The sequence below is a fragment of the Empidonax traillii genome, unplaced genomic scaffold, assembly GCF_003031625.1.
Source record: "Empidonax traillii isolate 1590-97213 ecotype Southwest subspecies unplaced genomic scaffold, ASM303162v1 scaffold46:size3806547, whole genome shotgun sequence".
In the NCBI taxonomy this organism is placed as follows: Eukaryota; Metazoa; Chordata; class Aves; order Passeriformes; family Tyrannidae; genus Empidonax; species Empidonax traillii.
This window is the reverse complement of record NW_020955239.1, coordinates 342609-358990: the sequence shown is the minus strand read 5'-3', so window position 1 is coordinate 358990 and position 16382 is coordinate 342609. Positions and strand designations below refer to the sequence as shown.

At 43.3% G+C, this 16382-nt stretch overlaps 1 protein-coding gene across 1 annotated transcript; it reads right to left on the bottom strand.

Annotated features, from left to right (window-relative positions):
* Window positions 1-9754: 9754 nt before the first annotated feature.
* LOC114055118 (apovitellenin-1-like) lies at window positions 9755-12994 on the bottom strand. The gene is made up of 4 exons (XM_027878914.1): window positions 12922-12994; window positions 11366-11464; window positions 10848-11007; window positions 9755-10188 (listed from the first exon to the last, which is right to left on the bottom strand). The coding sequence occupies exons 2-4, from the start codon at window positions 11424-11426 to the stop codon at window positions 10092-10094; spliced, it is 318 nt and encodes a 105-aa protein (XP_027734715.1). The 5' UTR covers window positions 11427-11464; window positions 12922-12994; the 3' UTR covers window positions 9755-10091.
* Between the last annotated feature and the right edge of the window lie 3388 nt (window positions 12995-16382).

Sequence of the window (16382 nt, the reverse complement as noted above, 5' to 3'; positions counted from 1 at the left end):
AAACAGTTGGACTCAATGGTCTTAAAAGTATTTTCAAACCTAAACAATTTTATGATTCTTCTCTTGTTTAAAAGGCTTCACCCGGTTAAGAAGCACATTACATGGCAGGCGAAGAACAGAAAGCAGTGACCACAACCCTGCACTGGAAAATCCATCCTCTCGGACTATTTACCAAATATGCCAGCATTCTGCACATTGTCTGAGAAAGGGAGATCAGTTCAGGAATAGGAACAAAGAGCTACCTACATCCATCACTGATGGAAACATGCACCAATGCATTAAATGGCCTCAGAAGTAATTAAGACGCTACCGAATGAATGTCACATATAGAGGTGGCTGGGCAGCCCTAGAAAAATCAGGAGGAGCCCATTTTACCTCATATAACATTTTAATATTGTACCACAAAGCCTGCAATTAGTGCACCTCAGGTTTCAATAACAACCCAATCACCCGCTCACTTCGCAGATGTGGGTGTTCAATATCCTGCTGGAGTCTTGCTGCAAGTGTCAGGAGGCTTTGAAGTACTCCTGGAGTCTAGTAAAAGTCAGAGGGAGTTTGGCTCCAAACATCTGGGCAGCTAAGATCTGAGCTCATAAAGAATGCAAAATACAGGAGACGAGAAAGCAACTGCATTGGAAACCAACAGCATTCAAGCCGAAAGACAGTCTTCCACATGTGATCTGGTAAAAAGTCCTGCCCAAGGCCAGGCTGGTGGGTTGATACTTACTTTTAAATATGAATTGAACTGCAGATTTTATTTTCCCAATCCACCTCACCTATGTTTCTGTAACAGATTTCAGCAGCTTTGGAAATCGAGGCCACAGGTTATGGTTTCAGAGCACACAGTATTATCAGTATCAATCACCTAAATAATGCATTGTGACCAAAATACAAATTTTCCAACTTCAAAACAGTTTCCTTATTAGTAAGAGACCACATTCTTAGTCAGAAGCTCCCACTAAGTTAGTAAGTGAACATACTTCCTCTGCTGTTTACTTTTCATATTTTCTAGACCACATGGGTTTTAGAAGAGGCATCTCAACTGCAGAGCTCAAAAAAGAAGAGGCAAATGTTTCTCTTGAAATATGGACTATATTTTGCTGCTTTGGGAACTAGAGCATGGCACAGGGAAAGTAAGGTAAGGATCTGTGCTGAATGAGAATGCGTCCCACAAAGTGATTAGTAAATTCAGAGGCTTTCCCTTGTAAACGCCTTGCTTCAGATCCTTTGCAAAGCACTGATATGCAGAAAGGGCTGAATGCTCTTTCGAAACAGCAGGTCTTTCAAAAATAAATGAATTCAATAATATCAGGAAATAACTGGATGCATCCAAAAGTCACTAGTGAATTCTAGAAAAAAACCCCACACCTCTGTATTTTACAGTGCCACAGAGATCCAAAATCTGATGCCCTCTTTCATTCTACACTGACAAAACTAGTTAATACGAATATAAAAGAACAGTTGTTCCCCAAAGGATGCCCTTTCTTTTACGCTCAATCTGAGGCAAAGAAAACCAGGCTGTGAAACTGTGTGGCATTCTGCTCAGAGAATGAAACTTGGTCAGTGGTTTTTAAATCAATCCAAAATTTCAGTCTAGCTTTAAATCTGGTACGCAAAGTGTCCAGAAGTCAGACCTTAAATGAAAAGAGCATTTTTTTCTAGTGAGAAATACTGTGTATAAATAAATACACCCCAAATGTTTGCCATCTATAGTACCATGCACCTGACTTGACCACTCACTTGACTTCCCTCTATGCACTGCCTGAACAACTGTGTGACCACAACCACCATTTCCCCTGTCACCCACTCCTCACCCTCCCTCCTCTGGGAACCACAGAAACATCTACCCATGCCTCACACAGAGCAAAACACTTAAACCATTAAAAAAAAGAAAAATAGAGAGGAGAGAGAGAGAGATGCATATCTGGTTTTGTCTATCTTTGAACCCGTGGGAGTTATCTGCCATAGGTATAATCACACCACCTAAAGAAGTGTTGCAGGTAAGAGGAAAAGCTTGACAGCTTTCAGGAAACACATGTTCTCCTCATAACCAACCAGGACATTATGGATAAAGGGGTGCTAAGAAGCAAAGAAAGGGCAGGAGGGCATTTAGAGCAGAGCTGCTGCATGGAAAAAGGACTAAATCTAACTAAAGAAGAGAATAAGCCCTGAACAACCCTTATAGCTTCCAGGACTAACATTTTGGCAACATGCTTCGATAGCTGAGGCACACACACTTCCGTAGCCACTTCAGAGACTGCAGCCATCCCGAGGCTATTAAAAACGTCTGAACCCCCTGCTAAGGTGTGCATGCTCTTCTCCAGTGGCTGTGAGAAGGTGATAAACTGTAGTGTAAAAATGCAAAGGCTGAAGTGCCTGCTAAGAATGTAGAATACTACTAGGTTTTAACATGGAGTATCTCATGTTCATAGAAAGGACAAGTATGACATGCAGCCTTCTTCCTTTTTAATTGAAAAAGGCAAACTTGAATTCTGACTCATGCTTTAACACAGGTGGCATTACCAGCAGAGCTAGAGAAGACCCCAGGCGATCATCAGGTTCACGAAGAGCAAATACATATCCTTGAAATGTATCTGTCAAAAACCGTAAGGGTAGGTGGTCATCTTTTATCCTGAAATCCACTGAAAATCACGAGATGCCATGCAAATATATTCAGAGGTTCCTTTGAGTTGCTTTTGAACTCGTGGGTTTACCCTTTAACCCCATGCTTTCTTTGCAGCAAACCTTCATTTAAAAGGAAGGCTCAAAGGTTTCGAGAACATTAACCACCTATTAGGATCACCACATAGTTCACTCATGGAATGGACATGCTCTCACATACCAATTTAGATGCTTCAAACCCAGTTTTTTTATTTACTCAGTTATTTAAGTCAGGCCTGTGATTTACTTCATCAGGGGAATAGATCATAAATCCTGGTACCCTGCGGGAGCAAATGCATGCTGAGTACTGAAGTACTTTCTGCATTAATGTATTTTGATTAATTGTATTCTCATTTCATTGTATTTCAATGTATTTTGATTTTATGTGCTATGACATAGGATGAGTTAGCAATGTCTGCACTACCACCCAACTCTCTATCGTGGCTAGCTGCCAATGAGGTGCCCAAAACACTTGTAACAATGCCTGGTGTTCTTGTCTTTTGTCTTTTACTACAAGCATTTTTCTCTAGGTTGACAGATAAGATTTCCCTGCAGCGTATTTCTAACATTGCACATGAGCTGGCAAAAATTACTGACCTACAGTGAGTCAGTTCAGTAAAGAAATATTCCTTTTCCTCTCCCTTTCAGCCACCCAGTGCACCCTCCACAATAATATATGAGCACAAAAGGTGCTTACAATTGAAGTGGAAATTTTTTAAACCTAACCACTAATAAGAAGTCCTCAGAAGAAGGACAGAGTTTCTATGGACAAAGGACTTTTTAACATATACAATTAATCAGTTGAATGACGATTTTGGATAAAACATTGTTCCTCAATAAGTAGTAAAGTATTACATGTTGCATGTATGTGTGTTGATTTGATACAACAGTTCTTTATTTTTGTGAGGCATCAAGAGTACTATTTGGAAAAATGGGTAACTCCAAGTAAAAGTAGCATTTGCTCCCTCCAGCAATATCTAGCAGTCATTTTTTACAAAATGCAGGACTTCTATCGAGTCAACCTTATTATTACCATATTAAAAGCTCCTTTGAAATCTAAAAATCACCACAAGCTTTTATCTGGGGAAGAAAAAAAAAAAAAAAAAAAAAAAAAAAAAAAAAAAAAAAAAAAAAAAAAAAAAAAAGCCCCAGCTATTTTTGACACGCAAAAAGAAGAAATGGGAGACTTCCCACTTTCACGCCAAGAAAAGTGTCTCAGAAACAAGGGAGACCTGAAATGCTGAATTAGCTACAGTGGCAGTTAAACTGACAAAAGAGCACTAACTAAGGATATAACAGCCTGAGCTGTTAACAATGTTTGACTTATGTGGGTTTCTTCGTTTAAAAAAAAAAAAAAAAAGCCAACAAAAACAACAAACGAGAAACACAAAACTTTGCATTTAACCACCATAGCTGAAAACAGATGTCGGCTATTTTACAGTTGTGTGCTCTCCAGCCATCAAAGCCTATCTAAGCACGCCATTTCGAAGCAGTCGCTGCAGGGACTGTTACCTGGGAGAGTCCGAGGGAGCAATCCTTCACTGGCAGGAACTTTAACATCGTGATCCTAGAGAAAGGCAAGAGACAACGGGGCCTTTGGAGAGAAAATGTTACAATTAGGGAACAAAAAAACAATCTTGATGTGGTTTTTCTAAGCAGTGAACTTGATCCAAACACTGGGTCAGTTACACGTTTTCTCTCACACCTGCAGCTCTCACGTGGATTCTGAGAATAAAGCAGCCTCAAACCCAACACCTGAACCCTTTTAACAAGGATGTTGCTGTAAATCTGGAGATAGGAAGCTGTGAAAATAAACAGTCTTTGCTCTTCGCTGCCATATATCATAGCTATACTTGTAAATATTTATTCTCTTAAGATCTTCAGTAATCAGTGCAGCTGGGGGTTGATAGCAACTGCTCTTATAAACCATTTCCAGATACACTCCCATCATGGCAGCAAGCAGGTTAGTGCATCTCCCATGTGACATGGATGGTTCCTGATGCTGTGTCGCCATGTTATGGAACTGGGAAACTTTAATAAAGAAGGTTTTTCACAGCTACTGTCAAAAGAGGTAACGTGTGCTGCAATTTTCTAGGTTTTTGAATGGCTAAACCCAGAAATGCTTTAAGGAACATTTCACGAAGAAACACTTTTGGGAAGTGACCTAGTCCCGTATCATCCCCAAATCTAAATGTAAAGAAGTCTGCAACACGGGATCATCTAATTTGGCACACCATCACTACCCCGAAAAACTGGGTCTGCAAAGCACAGCGTGATCACTACACACCCAAGCGAAAGAAAGCCCCAGCTCCCTGGTGAGCAGGCAGGTAAGCGGGCAAACATGAGAAAAACTGCCTTTCTGCATATTTGCGGAAACAACATTCAAACCCTCCCCACCCAACGCCGTCCCAGCTGCAGCCTCTCCACCCCAACTCGGCCCATGCCGAAACATCCTTCCCGGGTGTTCCACGGGGTCAACCGCCCAGCAAGGAGCACTTTACCTGTCCCAGCCGCCCCAGAGAGTGGCTCTATGGTTGTAAAGCTGCTCCTCTCTTTCTCCAGCCACTTCTGCCCGACTCCCGCCTCCTCGAGCTTCCCCTGCTGGGCTGGGGACCCCCCTTGGCCTCTCTTCCCAGGCATCTCCCGCTGCCCGAGCCCACCTGCGCTGCCGAGCGGGGCGGGGGATGCGGGAGCCGAGCCCGCGGCATCGCGTGCGAAGCGGCGGTGCCGCTCTGAGTCAGGGCTCGCCCTGCGGCGGGAACCGCGGGCGGGGAGCGAAAGGGAGAACGGCGCTGAGTGATTTCTGCCTCCCGCCGGGGCCCGCCTGGCACGCAAGGCTTCCATCCCCACGCCGAGCCCCCGAGGCGCTGCTCCTGCCCCGCTGGCGGTGGCCCCGTCCCTCTGGAGGGAGCGCTGCCCCTCAGCCCCCTGCCGCTTCCTTGTGCTGCCTTTGCTCGGTATTGGCTCCACGGACAGGCACCCCGGTGGTGATTTTGGCGTTTACTTTTAAGTAATCTGGAAAAGCCCCTTTGCCAAAAGTCCGTGGAAGGCGCAGAGCCATCTGACAGACGGCCGTGTCAGCCCTGCGCCTCAGAGAACACGCACCATCCTCGTCCGCTCCCTCACCTCGCTGTGCCTGCCCGCACAGCCGTCACCAGAGGGAAGAAAATACAGAATCTGGAGTCCGTGTGTGTAGGGATGACTACCAGCCATTAGTTTCGGATATTTTACATGACTTTTTTTTTTTTTTTTCAGTTCTCGTCTTCTATCTTTGGAAGGAGAGAACACCCCGCGCTGGGTTTTCCGCTGCTGAAGTGCTTGGGCTGTTTGCCGGCAAGAGCAGCCGCTACTGCTCACAGCAGCGCAGAGCCCGAGGCGTGCCTTCCTTAGCTTAATTAGGGATTCTAACAGGTGTTAAAGTAAAAGGTGAGGGCAACTAGGAAGTGTAAAAGCCGTCGACACTCTGAGCCACTGAAAATGGTGTGAAGTATTTACCATAATAAATACATTCAAAGAAAGGGCATTTTTGCAGAAATCAGGTTATTCACCCATCTTGGAAACAACAGGAACCTGACATTTCTTAAGATTTCTTTCCAATGGACTAAGTTGAACCCGTTACCCCACAAGCTTTTCCAGAGCTGCAAAGTGAATGGTGATTACTCATAAAGAAAGTTCCTGTGACATGAATCTTGCTGAAATGAATGCTTCACTTACAAAGTCTCTCCAAGAATCTTGAAGCACTCAGTGAACTCTAACAGACATCACCTGGGAATTGACTTCTATATACATTTAAGAAAGAAATTACAGATTAGCCTGTTTATTCTGGCTGAAAAGTGAGAGCTGATATGAAATATTTGAATTTTGAGAGTAAAATATATGCCCCCCCTTATTACATGTCCTATGAATTTGCTGCAAGATTCTTCTGGGGATAAAAAACTTTTTTATTTTCCTACTCTGTTCCTGCCTGAATGCTGTCCTGGCTGCTTAGTTTCTGCCTTTAAGGAATTCGTCAAAGGGTGATGCCAATAATATCAGAAGTGGCAGTGGGAGATTTTCTACTTTGCTCTTTGTAGGTTGCCCTACTTTGTAGATTGTAAAGCAGATTAACCACCTGCAAGCTTTTCTTTTTACTTCTTTTCAAGCATACAAATGCAGAGATAACTAACTACATGATAAAGAGATTAAGTACAAACGAATACAGAGATCTGTGGGCTGATTCAGTTTTGACCATATTCTAAAATCAAACACCTAATGAGCATGTGACTGGCTTGAATTTTCTGGAGCTTGCATTGCAGAAAAGCAAAAATATACAATTAAGTGCATTTAACAAATTATCAAAATTTTGTTAAGTTTTAGCATGGAATTCACACCAGGTACTGCTCTGCTCCAGCTGTGCAATGGTGCAATACAGAAATGCCTCTGGCTTGCTTGGCGAAGTCACACAACAGGCTCAAAATGCAATATGAGACTCCTATACTTTCCAAACTTTTTCCTGCTCATTTTGGCAGTGCATACAGATAGATTGAAAAGGCTGAAACAACGATTTCCAGGACACCAAACCCTTAAAGGCACGTTCAGGCTCTTTCATGACTTTCACTCTTTCAGGAAGGAATACTTTGGAAATACCAGAAGAAAAAGCTCAATTCTGAGAAAACTCAGAAAGCTGTATTTCTTCTTTGGGCAAGAGGGAATTTAAGCTGCAGGACAAGGGTTATATTTGTGGAAAAAATGAAAGACTGAGCAGACATATGCAAAACAAGCAGGTAGGAAATCATCCCAGTAGCAAAAAAGCTAAATGTCCTGGGTTTTTCACATGGTGAACGTTCTTATCAGCCCAAACTTCCGCTTTTCTAAATCTCCCTCTAAATACTGGTGCATTTACACAATACATATGCATGTGCATCTTCATTCGTGGCCAGGGAAGCTCAGACTGTCTAAGCAAAACAGACAGCAATAAAGAAACCTGCAAAAGAGATCTGCAGAAGTGGTAAAGCAACCGGAGATGGAAGAACTTGCTGCTGCATGGGGACACTGATTTCATTCTGATTGCAGGTGGTATCAAGGAGCTGCTGGGACAAAGGAAATGTAAAAGAAGGGCTTTTTACTCCAGACAGGTGGTGAAGTGCAAGATTATAGCTGATCTGACTGACAGTTAAAGAGCCAAAATAAATCGACAAAATAAATCAACAAAATAACAAACCCCAAAACAGAGGGAAATCGTTTCTCCTGCATTACTGAGAGCCTACTACATTACTCCAACAGGACAACGGCCACAGCATGTTCAGTTTGTGCTGAAGCAAACTTCTCAGTAGCAAAGATTTTGGAAGATGAAATTCAGACTGGGGCAACAGGAAGCTTTGGAGAATCAAGTACTGCTGGCAGTAAGTCTTTATATCATTGAGAAGGAAAGTGAACAGACAGATTTTCAATGTCCAGCACTTCAGGCTGGAGAAAGAGCCTTGCTGTTAGCTTAGGGCATTCACCCCCCCCCCCCCAAAGTAATAGGTAGTATTGAAGTAATAGGAGTATTGAAGCTCAAAAAATGGCAAAGCCTGCTCTTCTGAGGTGGTCAAATACTTCTGTAAAATGTGGAGACCAGGTTAAAATAAAGGTCTGGAACTATGTGTGTGAGATCAGGGCAGTTCTCCCACCGATGCTAATGGAGACTGGCAGAAAGATACTGGATGAAACAGCCTTCATCTGTTAATTAGCCTTCCCATTAATTAGTCTTTAGTCATTTACTTGAGTTCATTTCCATAGTCAAACCCATCAGGGGGATAAAGGATAGCCTTGAGAAAATACATTCAGCTTTTAGCCCAACTGCTGCTGATTCTTATACTTCCTTCCATCTCCTCTATTGCTTCTCCCTTCTCCTTGTCACGACCATTCTCTTCCTTTGCCTTCTTGCACACTTCCATGGGAAGGGCCAAACACTGACATCTCCCAGTTCTTTCTAAGGCTTCTCTGCTTTTCCTGCTTTCCCTACTCAGTTGTTGATTACCTGATAATCTAGAAATAGTGTCAGGGAGCTTCAAGAGCTCGGATGTTCTAAGAGTGAGGACAATTCAGGAGCCAGCAGAGACCACAGCATAGGTAGTGACATCCCCAGGCAGGGCACAGAGCCACTGTACCCAAGTGCAGGTGAGGTAGTACCTCTGACAGGGCCCTTCAGTCATACCACAGAGTCTGCTCAGGAGAGGGAGGCAGAGCTGGAGGCAAGGCTATGGCACAGATCCAAGGTCCATCCAATAAGCACAACCAAGGATGGAATGAGGCTACTACCTACAGTGTAGGTCCAACATCAATGCAAGAAAACCCACCAGTAAGCCAAGACAGCCAGGAGCAGCCACAGGTCTGGGTGCCCAGAGCCTGAGCTTAGATGGCGTTCCTGGGTCCATAGGCAGAGTGCATGGATGAGGGTCATTACTGCTGCTCTCAAGTCCTGACAAATACTTCAGGGTAATGCTGAAGCAGAATAAAGTTTGGGCTTAAGACCCCTGTGAGGAAAAAGTAAATGGAGATGCATCTAAAAAGACAGTCACATTGCAGTTATTAGGCAATTCTCATTTTGCCAGTTGTAGCAATGCTCTCCCTCCAAAGCAGTAGTTCTACCCATGTGCATGTGACTTCTAGCTCTCAGGGTAGTAGGGTTTCATTTTAGCCTCTGCCACAGTCTCATGCTGTGATTTCAGTCAAATTGACTACTTGTTTCTGCTTGCTTAATGAGAAACTAGATTAATTTCTTTGTCCAGTGTGGGCATCTGAAATGATGCAGTTACACAGGGCTGATGAGGACCTGCCAGGTTTTCAAGTTATCTGAAATGTTCATACATTCGATACAGATGCAGCTAGTTGCTTCTTACCTAACCAAGGGGCACAATCAGCAGGACTTTGGTCTTCCCTGATGTGAGATTACAGCTGACATATTGTAGCTACTCTGAAAAATCTGAGCTTACTTAAAAGTGCCTGAACAGTTAGGGTTTGTTAGCATTGCCTGAAACAACTTCTTGTGAATAACAGCTACATTCTCAGCAGAGTGGAATGCCAAGGTGAGTGTGATTTTGTAATAGTCAAGAAAAATAAGAAACTTAAGGAAGTGTAACAACCAACATTATTTTATTAGAGTGGCAATGGCCAAGCCATTCAGGAGGAATTAATTTTCAAGATTTGGCTACAGAAGAGCTCTAGAATCTCATTGCCTTCCCCATGCCCAGCTGCGTGTTCTTTTTTTTTTTTTTTTTCCTAGGGGAGGCTTCAGTAGATGCCTTCCATCTTTAGGTCTTTGAAGGTGGGTTCCCTCTAGTGGCACTAAGAGGAGCATTGATTCTGTCTTATCGACTGATCTTGGCCCGTAGTAGGAGCAGGAGGAAAGAGGACACTGCAGGGTGTTACCAACTCACATCAGGAGACGCTGACTTGTCTTCTTCTGGCTAATAGCCTCGGATTCTTGTCCACAGGTTCTTTATTTTTTCAATCAGCTGTTCAGCCATTATACTGAGTTTAGTTGTTTCTCTGATGAGGAAGTTCCTGCAGGAGATGACAGTGCATGTGATAAGATACACAAATACATGAGGGTAATCTCCATCTGCTGTGGTTATCACACTGCCTGTCACTGAGAGTGCAGAGCTCCTCAGCAGTCTTAGAGGGCCTTTCCTCAGAAGACAGGAATAGGCAGCATATGTGTGCCATGAGTTATATGAAACTCTGTCTCTAGGGTGATCATGATTTTCCTTTTGTGAGGAAACTCATTCCCCTTCCTTGAGGAATATGTATGCACAGCTAGAGCCAATTCTGTGATTTGCATCAAGCGACAATGGCACAGTCAGTACTGAGCCCCTCACAGGCAGCAGCACCACCACAGAACCCTTCCAGGGGAGCTGATCCCCCACCAGCCAGTGTCCTCCTCCCTCACTACCCAAGAATAAGGAGCAGAACCTGCTGTCCCTACAAGCATGGTCATGTACAGTGTGTATCCCTGGGAAGAGCTTGTGCTTTCACGTGAGACTGTATCATCTCACCCCACCTCCCAGCACCTCACTCCCATGGTAGTCGCATCAGGTTTTGGTTGCTGATTCATTTCCCATTGGATCTCCCCGTACAATACTTAATCTGTTCTTCCTCCCACTCCCCCCTCTCCCTTTTCACACATGGCTATTGCAGCATTAGTACAGAGCAGCTTTCCATACCTAGTTGCAACAACTGCTGGAGTCTGGGCAGCATCGACCAAGAACTGACCCACTCTAGGGGACACCTTGTTCACAGCTTCATAGACATAAGATGCAACTGCATCAGGGACGACCAGCCAGTCACGACGGTCTCTCTCAAAGATGGACTTTGAGTGCACTTCTGAAAAAAAGAAGGCAAAACCCCATCAGGCTTTTCCAGTTATTCATGTCTCTAGTATTTTCCCTCAGGTGCAGTGTGAAGAGTCTTGGAATTCTGAGATTCAGAACCTCTCCCTGAATTTGCTCTAGCAGCATCTAGCAGCACCTCTTCACCTATTCACAGGGAATGTCACAGGCTTTTTATGGCAAAGTGTTTGCACCACATATGGACAATTTTCATGCCAGATCTCTACCGACTTGTTTCACGCTGCTGAGCACTAAGTATTCATGGTCTTCAACTTTATTGCTGGGCTTAACACCAGTGAGAACCTGTAGAGCTGAGCCTTGTCTCAGGCAGACAAAAAGCTTTTCAGACTTACCAGGGAGAGTGGTGCTGAGGAGCAGGATCAGAGCTATCACCAATACCCTTGATTGCAACATGGTTTGCAGTACCAGTTCTGCTCTCTATACTGAGAGACCTGCAGGAATCAGCATACAATGTTTTGTTTGTTTTCAGAGAAATAAAACATGTTGGTTAAACACCAGATTTTTTGCAACAAAGCTAACCAATGAATGAAGACAAGAACAGGAAAGATCATGGTGCATTTACTCTGAAGAAGTGAGGAAATGACAGTATAAAAATGAAGGTGTCCTTTTATTTGTATAATCACAAATACCCACAATAATAACTTTCAGAGCTCAAAGAAATATGTGACAGTTAAAGCCAGTTCTTTTATATGAGAGCTAAAAATCTATTATTTCAGCACATGAACAAACCACTAAAACTGCAGAAGTCAGAATAGGTTTCCTCTATGCGTAAGTGCAACTGAAAAATTCATATTGTGAGATTTCTTTGATTGATTTGTTTTGTTAAATTGCTCTAAAGAATGTTGTGGAAGTGTGCATGTGTGCATCACATACAATGATCATCTTAGTGACCCCGTGATGTGAGTATTTTGCCTTGCTTTAGCTGAGCAAAGTTGCCAACTAGCCAACTAAATTCACTTGTCTTTTTCACTCTGGGAATAACACAGCAGATAGTACCCCAACCAGAACAAGTTCTCAAAAGGGAGTGGGTGCAAAATTTAGCTTCATCTGACTTCCTTTATTTTTGGCTGTTAAAAGAGTCAGAACTGGGGAATTGAAAATTTGGTCCTTGGTACACGGAAAATACATTACATCTAAAGATTTTCAAACGTGCTGAGCTTAAAAATGTGTTTAGAAATTAATATTTATTTATGCCCTCAATTATAGGGCTGCATCACTTAGAGCAACGTGAAGGAAACACTGAAGTTCTAGAATTGCAATGGCAAAAAAGGCTGCAAGTCTATTACATGTGAATGCTTTGCTGAATCCCATACCAGGTGGCTACAAGGCAGTGCTCCTTCTCATCCCACAGTAAGGAAATTGCCATCCATTTTTATATCCTTCTGTGCACAGACTGCCTCCAAAAGCTACCGTTCCATTTACTAGACATTTGCTGCCCAGCAGCAATTGGTCCTACACCACCCTACCTTGATTTTTAATCTCAGAGCCAGTTTTTCTCCATGTGCACAAAAGGCATAAATTTGCTTCCCAAGCACATGAGGAGGTGCTCTTATCCACTTTAGAGCCTGTAATCCCTGTGGCAAAGGCAGCTGGGAAAAGATTATCTATCTTCCAACTCTGAAACTCTGCAATTCCTACCACGGGCTTGACCCTCCTATGAGTGTCTTATGGAGACTCCATCACTCAGCTTCAATCCAGGTCACCTCAAGCACCCCCACCTTCCTCCATTTCAGAAGTATTCTTGCCTGCAGAGTGTGAGAAGGCCTCACACTTTGGCTTGCAATAAGACATGGGGAAAAATAGAAGATCACCTGCACTCGCTTCCCTTTGATCTAGACACACCAGCCACAAAGCCCATCCCACCCAGAAGAGAGAGTTCAGCACTTACCTGTCCTGCCTTCTCTCTTTCTCAGGCTGAAGCTGAGGTAGATCCTCATCTGAGACACTGGCATTTATGGAGCGAATATAATGATAGCGAGGGGTCAAAGGTCCTGCTCTGTTTCCCCATTTGCTCTTTTGCAAGCACATGCAGCTCAGTGGGACAGGTAAGATGCTGTGGAGGACTCTGGACCTGTTATTGAGATTTGGTAATGGAGGGTCAGTCTGACCTGAGCCTAAGAGATGTAGAAGGCAGCTCCTGGGTCACTGAGTCCCCTACTTTTGCAGGCATCTGTGTCACAGAGGCCCCTTTCATAAGTTGACCAAATTCCACATTAAGCTAGACAGTAGCTAGACCTGGGCTGAATTTTGTTCCACTGCTCCTGTGGGAAGGCGTGTCCTAACCTCCCTGCTCTGATAGTTGGAACTTGCTGTTATGGCCATTGGCATTTTCCCCTCCATTTACAGCAAAGGCATTAACCAAATGGCGCACAGGGGTTAAGTGTGCACCCCTCTCACATTTCTTCTTTCCCCATGGCCAAGTCTCTTTGCACAGGCTGACAACACCAGACCTGTTAGAGCATGTCCAGATGAGCACAAAAACTTATCAGAGGGCTGAAACACCTCTCCCATGGGGAAATGCTGAAAGAATTGGGGCTGTTCAGCCTGGAAAGAAGGCTCCAGGGAAATCTTATTATAGCTTTTTGATACTTAAAGGGTGCTTATTAGAAAGGCTTTACCAACGCTTGTAGTGACAGGAGAAAGGGAAACAGGTCTAAACTGAAATTGGATCAAGTTAGATTGGATGCCAGGAAGAATTCTTTACTGTGAGGGTTGTAAGACACTGGAACAGGTTGTCCAGAGAAGTTGTGGACACGCTATCTATCACTGGAAGCATTCAAGGTCAGGTTGGATGGGGCTTTGAGCAACCTGCTCTAGTGCAAGATGTCCCTCCCCAAGGTAGGGGCAGGATGGATGAGGTGATCTTGTAAGATCCTTTCCAATGCAAACCATTCTGATTCTATGTCTCCCAAAGATCCCTGGTCCCAATCAGAAAGTGGTGGCATTGCTGCTGTAGGGCATGTTTCCCATAGGTCAGGTTCCAAGTGCTCGCTGGGTCTTCAGTTGGGCCAGCCATCTGAGTTGAGCACATGGAACTGCTGAGCAGAAGGGGGAAGAGACAGAAAGGCTGCAACACCAAGCTACAAAGGGCAGCAGCTCAGGGGAATGGGAGGACACAAATTAAACCTACCACTGAGCCCCATAGACCTCCATTTTATATCGGCCAATTATTTATTAGGTGACTGTCACATGTGGGAAGTGTGAAAAGCTCAACCAGTATCTTCATTTATCAACCAAGCAAAATTTTTAGAAGACTTTTTTTCTCGTGGTGCTTCAAGTGCTTTAGAATCAAACAGTAACTGTTCTCATTTTACAGACATGGCAGCCAGTCAGTGATGGCTAGAGTGGATCACGTCATTAAAGAGGGCTGTCAATGGTTTCCCATATATTTTTCCCCTCTCTTGGTATTTATTCAAATGATCTTTCTTAGAAAAACAAAGAAAAAAAGTCTCCCAAAACAAGAAAAAAAAAATCCCCCATTGAAGCAAATAATTCTGCATTTTTGTCCAAAAAATAACAACAGCAGATTCTTACTAATGGGTAACAATGTTAATTTCAGAAATAAGAACAGAGAATTTTCAGTTCCACTTCTGGTGCAAACATTAAAAAGCAATTTATAGTCTAGGAAAAACACACAACAGCAACTGGTTGAAAGTTCTCTTATATTTCAGTTTGACATTTTACATTCATTGAAGAGGATCTACACATTTACACTCTGCTTTTACAGCTGGGGTAACATTCAGAAGACCATAACAAGGCACATTATAGGCATTAAACTTAGCAGAAATAGGAATGAGCAGTCCTTACTTGTGGGGGTTAATTTAATATAACCTCAAGTGTCATGTCTCTCCTATGTCAGGTCAACAAATGGAAGGCTCTAACCCCATTATGTGGGTGCTTTTAACTGATGTGCTGCTGGAGGTAGTGGCACAGAGGGGACTTAGCTGCCCTGTGTGGTAATACCTACTGCTGAAGGGCTTTGCTTTGGGGTTGTATGACACAAGGTAACTTCCCCAGCTTAGTTAGCCCAACTTGAGCTAGTGCTATCATGAATACAATCCCAGAGATAGCAACTGGGCATTTCAGCACTTTCTACTGCCAAGCAGGCACTTGCCAAGACCAGATCAATGATTGCACAGAAGCAGCCCTTGCCCTCCATTCCTGGAATGGCATTCCAGAATGGCAGGGCGCTCTGCAAATAAGCAAGAAACCCAGATATTGCAGGTCCTTTCTTAATCAAAGAAAAGTTACATGATTTTTTATCTCTCTTATGAATCTTACAGGTCTGAAGTGGAAAGCAGCTGACAGTAGCATGGGTGTCCTTATCTGGCCCCGTCTAGGTGGCATGGTCACTTATTCATTACATTACCTTAAATTAGGGTAACTCCAGGGGCTATGAAGGCACTTTATCCAAGCCAGAAGATTCATTTTTGGGGAGTACGATATATTCCTTCAGCTGCATGACAAGAACAACAAAACCCTAGAACAGCAATAACTCCCATATGTGAAACATTCAACTTTTTCCATCACAAATGGGCTGACATATGAACATCAGCTCTTTGGAATGGCTGAAAAATTAAACATGAATAAATTGCAAAATAGAAAGAATGAGGCCAGGCGTTTCCTACTGTTATTTCTTCCAGTGTGCTGTATTGGAGCTGCTCAGTTCTTAGTCTCTTTTCAAAAGTCAAAGACACTGTAATCTTACTGGGAAAAAGAGTTCACATTGTATTGTGCAGTGCTGTTACAATGGGTTTCGTTTAGAGCCAATTAAAATTAGAAATAAGCAGAGCCTATTTCCTTCCCACTTTTCTGTCTGCTTGCAGTTGAAAAGTATGCATATATAGATTTCCTTTGTCGTTATTTCACAGCCCACCACCAACTGGTGTTTTATGAACCGCAGTGGTCTGTGGACCAGTAAACCTGGTATCATTTCTGCTTCCCTGCTGGATAACTTAATCTACTTCTGTTGCAATTTAAGAAGTTACAGAATTAACACTCAGATACAATCAATTTTCCCTGAAGTTTTGCCTAACGTTCCTATAAATATGAACAAATGTGACTGAATAGGATATCAAGTATGATAAAGATAAAACTCTTCAGATTTCACACAGCACAAATTGTGTTCACACAATCTGCAATTAGTCACCCTAGCTCAATTATGGGGACTAGAAGAACAAATAAAGATGGAGGGCTCCTTCATAGGATGTAGATAAAAAAGCACAGCCTCTGCAGTTAGTGTTATCATACTACAGCAGCAAGCTTCAACAGCTGCTCCTGTTACAGAAAGTCATCTGGGTTTTCTTGCAGTGTGAGGGGGTTCTTGCTCTTGGGAAAACTTGCTGGACA

Excerpts from the sequence above, each read along its gene's own strand:
- LOC114055118 (XM_027878914.1), bottom strand. The coding sequence starts at position 11,426 with ATGTTGCAATCAAGGGTATTGGTGATAGCTCTGATCCTGCTCCTCAGC. Across the intron at positions 11,008-11,365 it reads CCTCAGCACCACTCTCCCTG|AAGTGCACTCAAAGTCCATC; the intron begins GTAAGTCTGAAA and ends TCTTTTTTTCAG. Across the intron at positions 10,189-10,847 it reads CCAGCAGTTGTTGCAACTAG|GAACTTCCTCATCAGAGAAA; the intron begins GTATGGAAAGCT and ends CATCTCCTGCAG.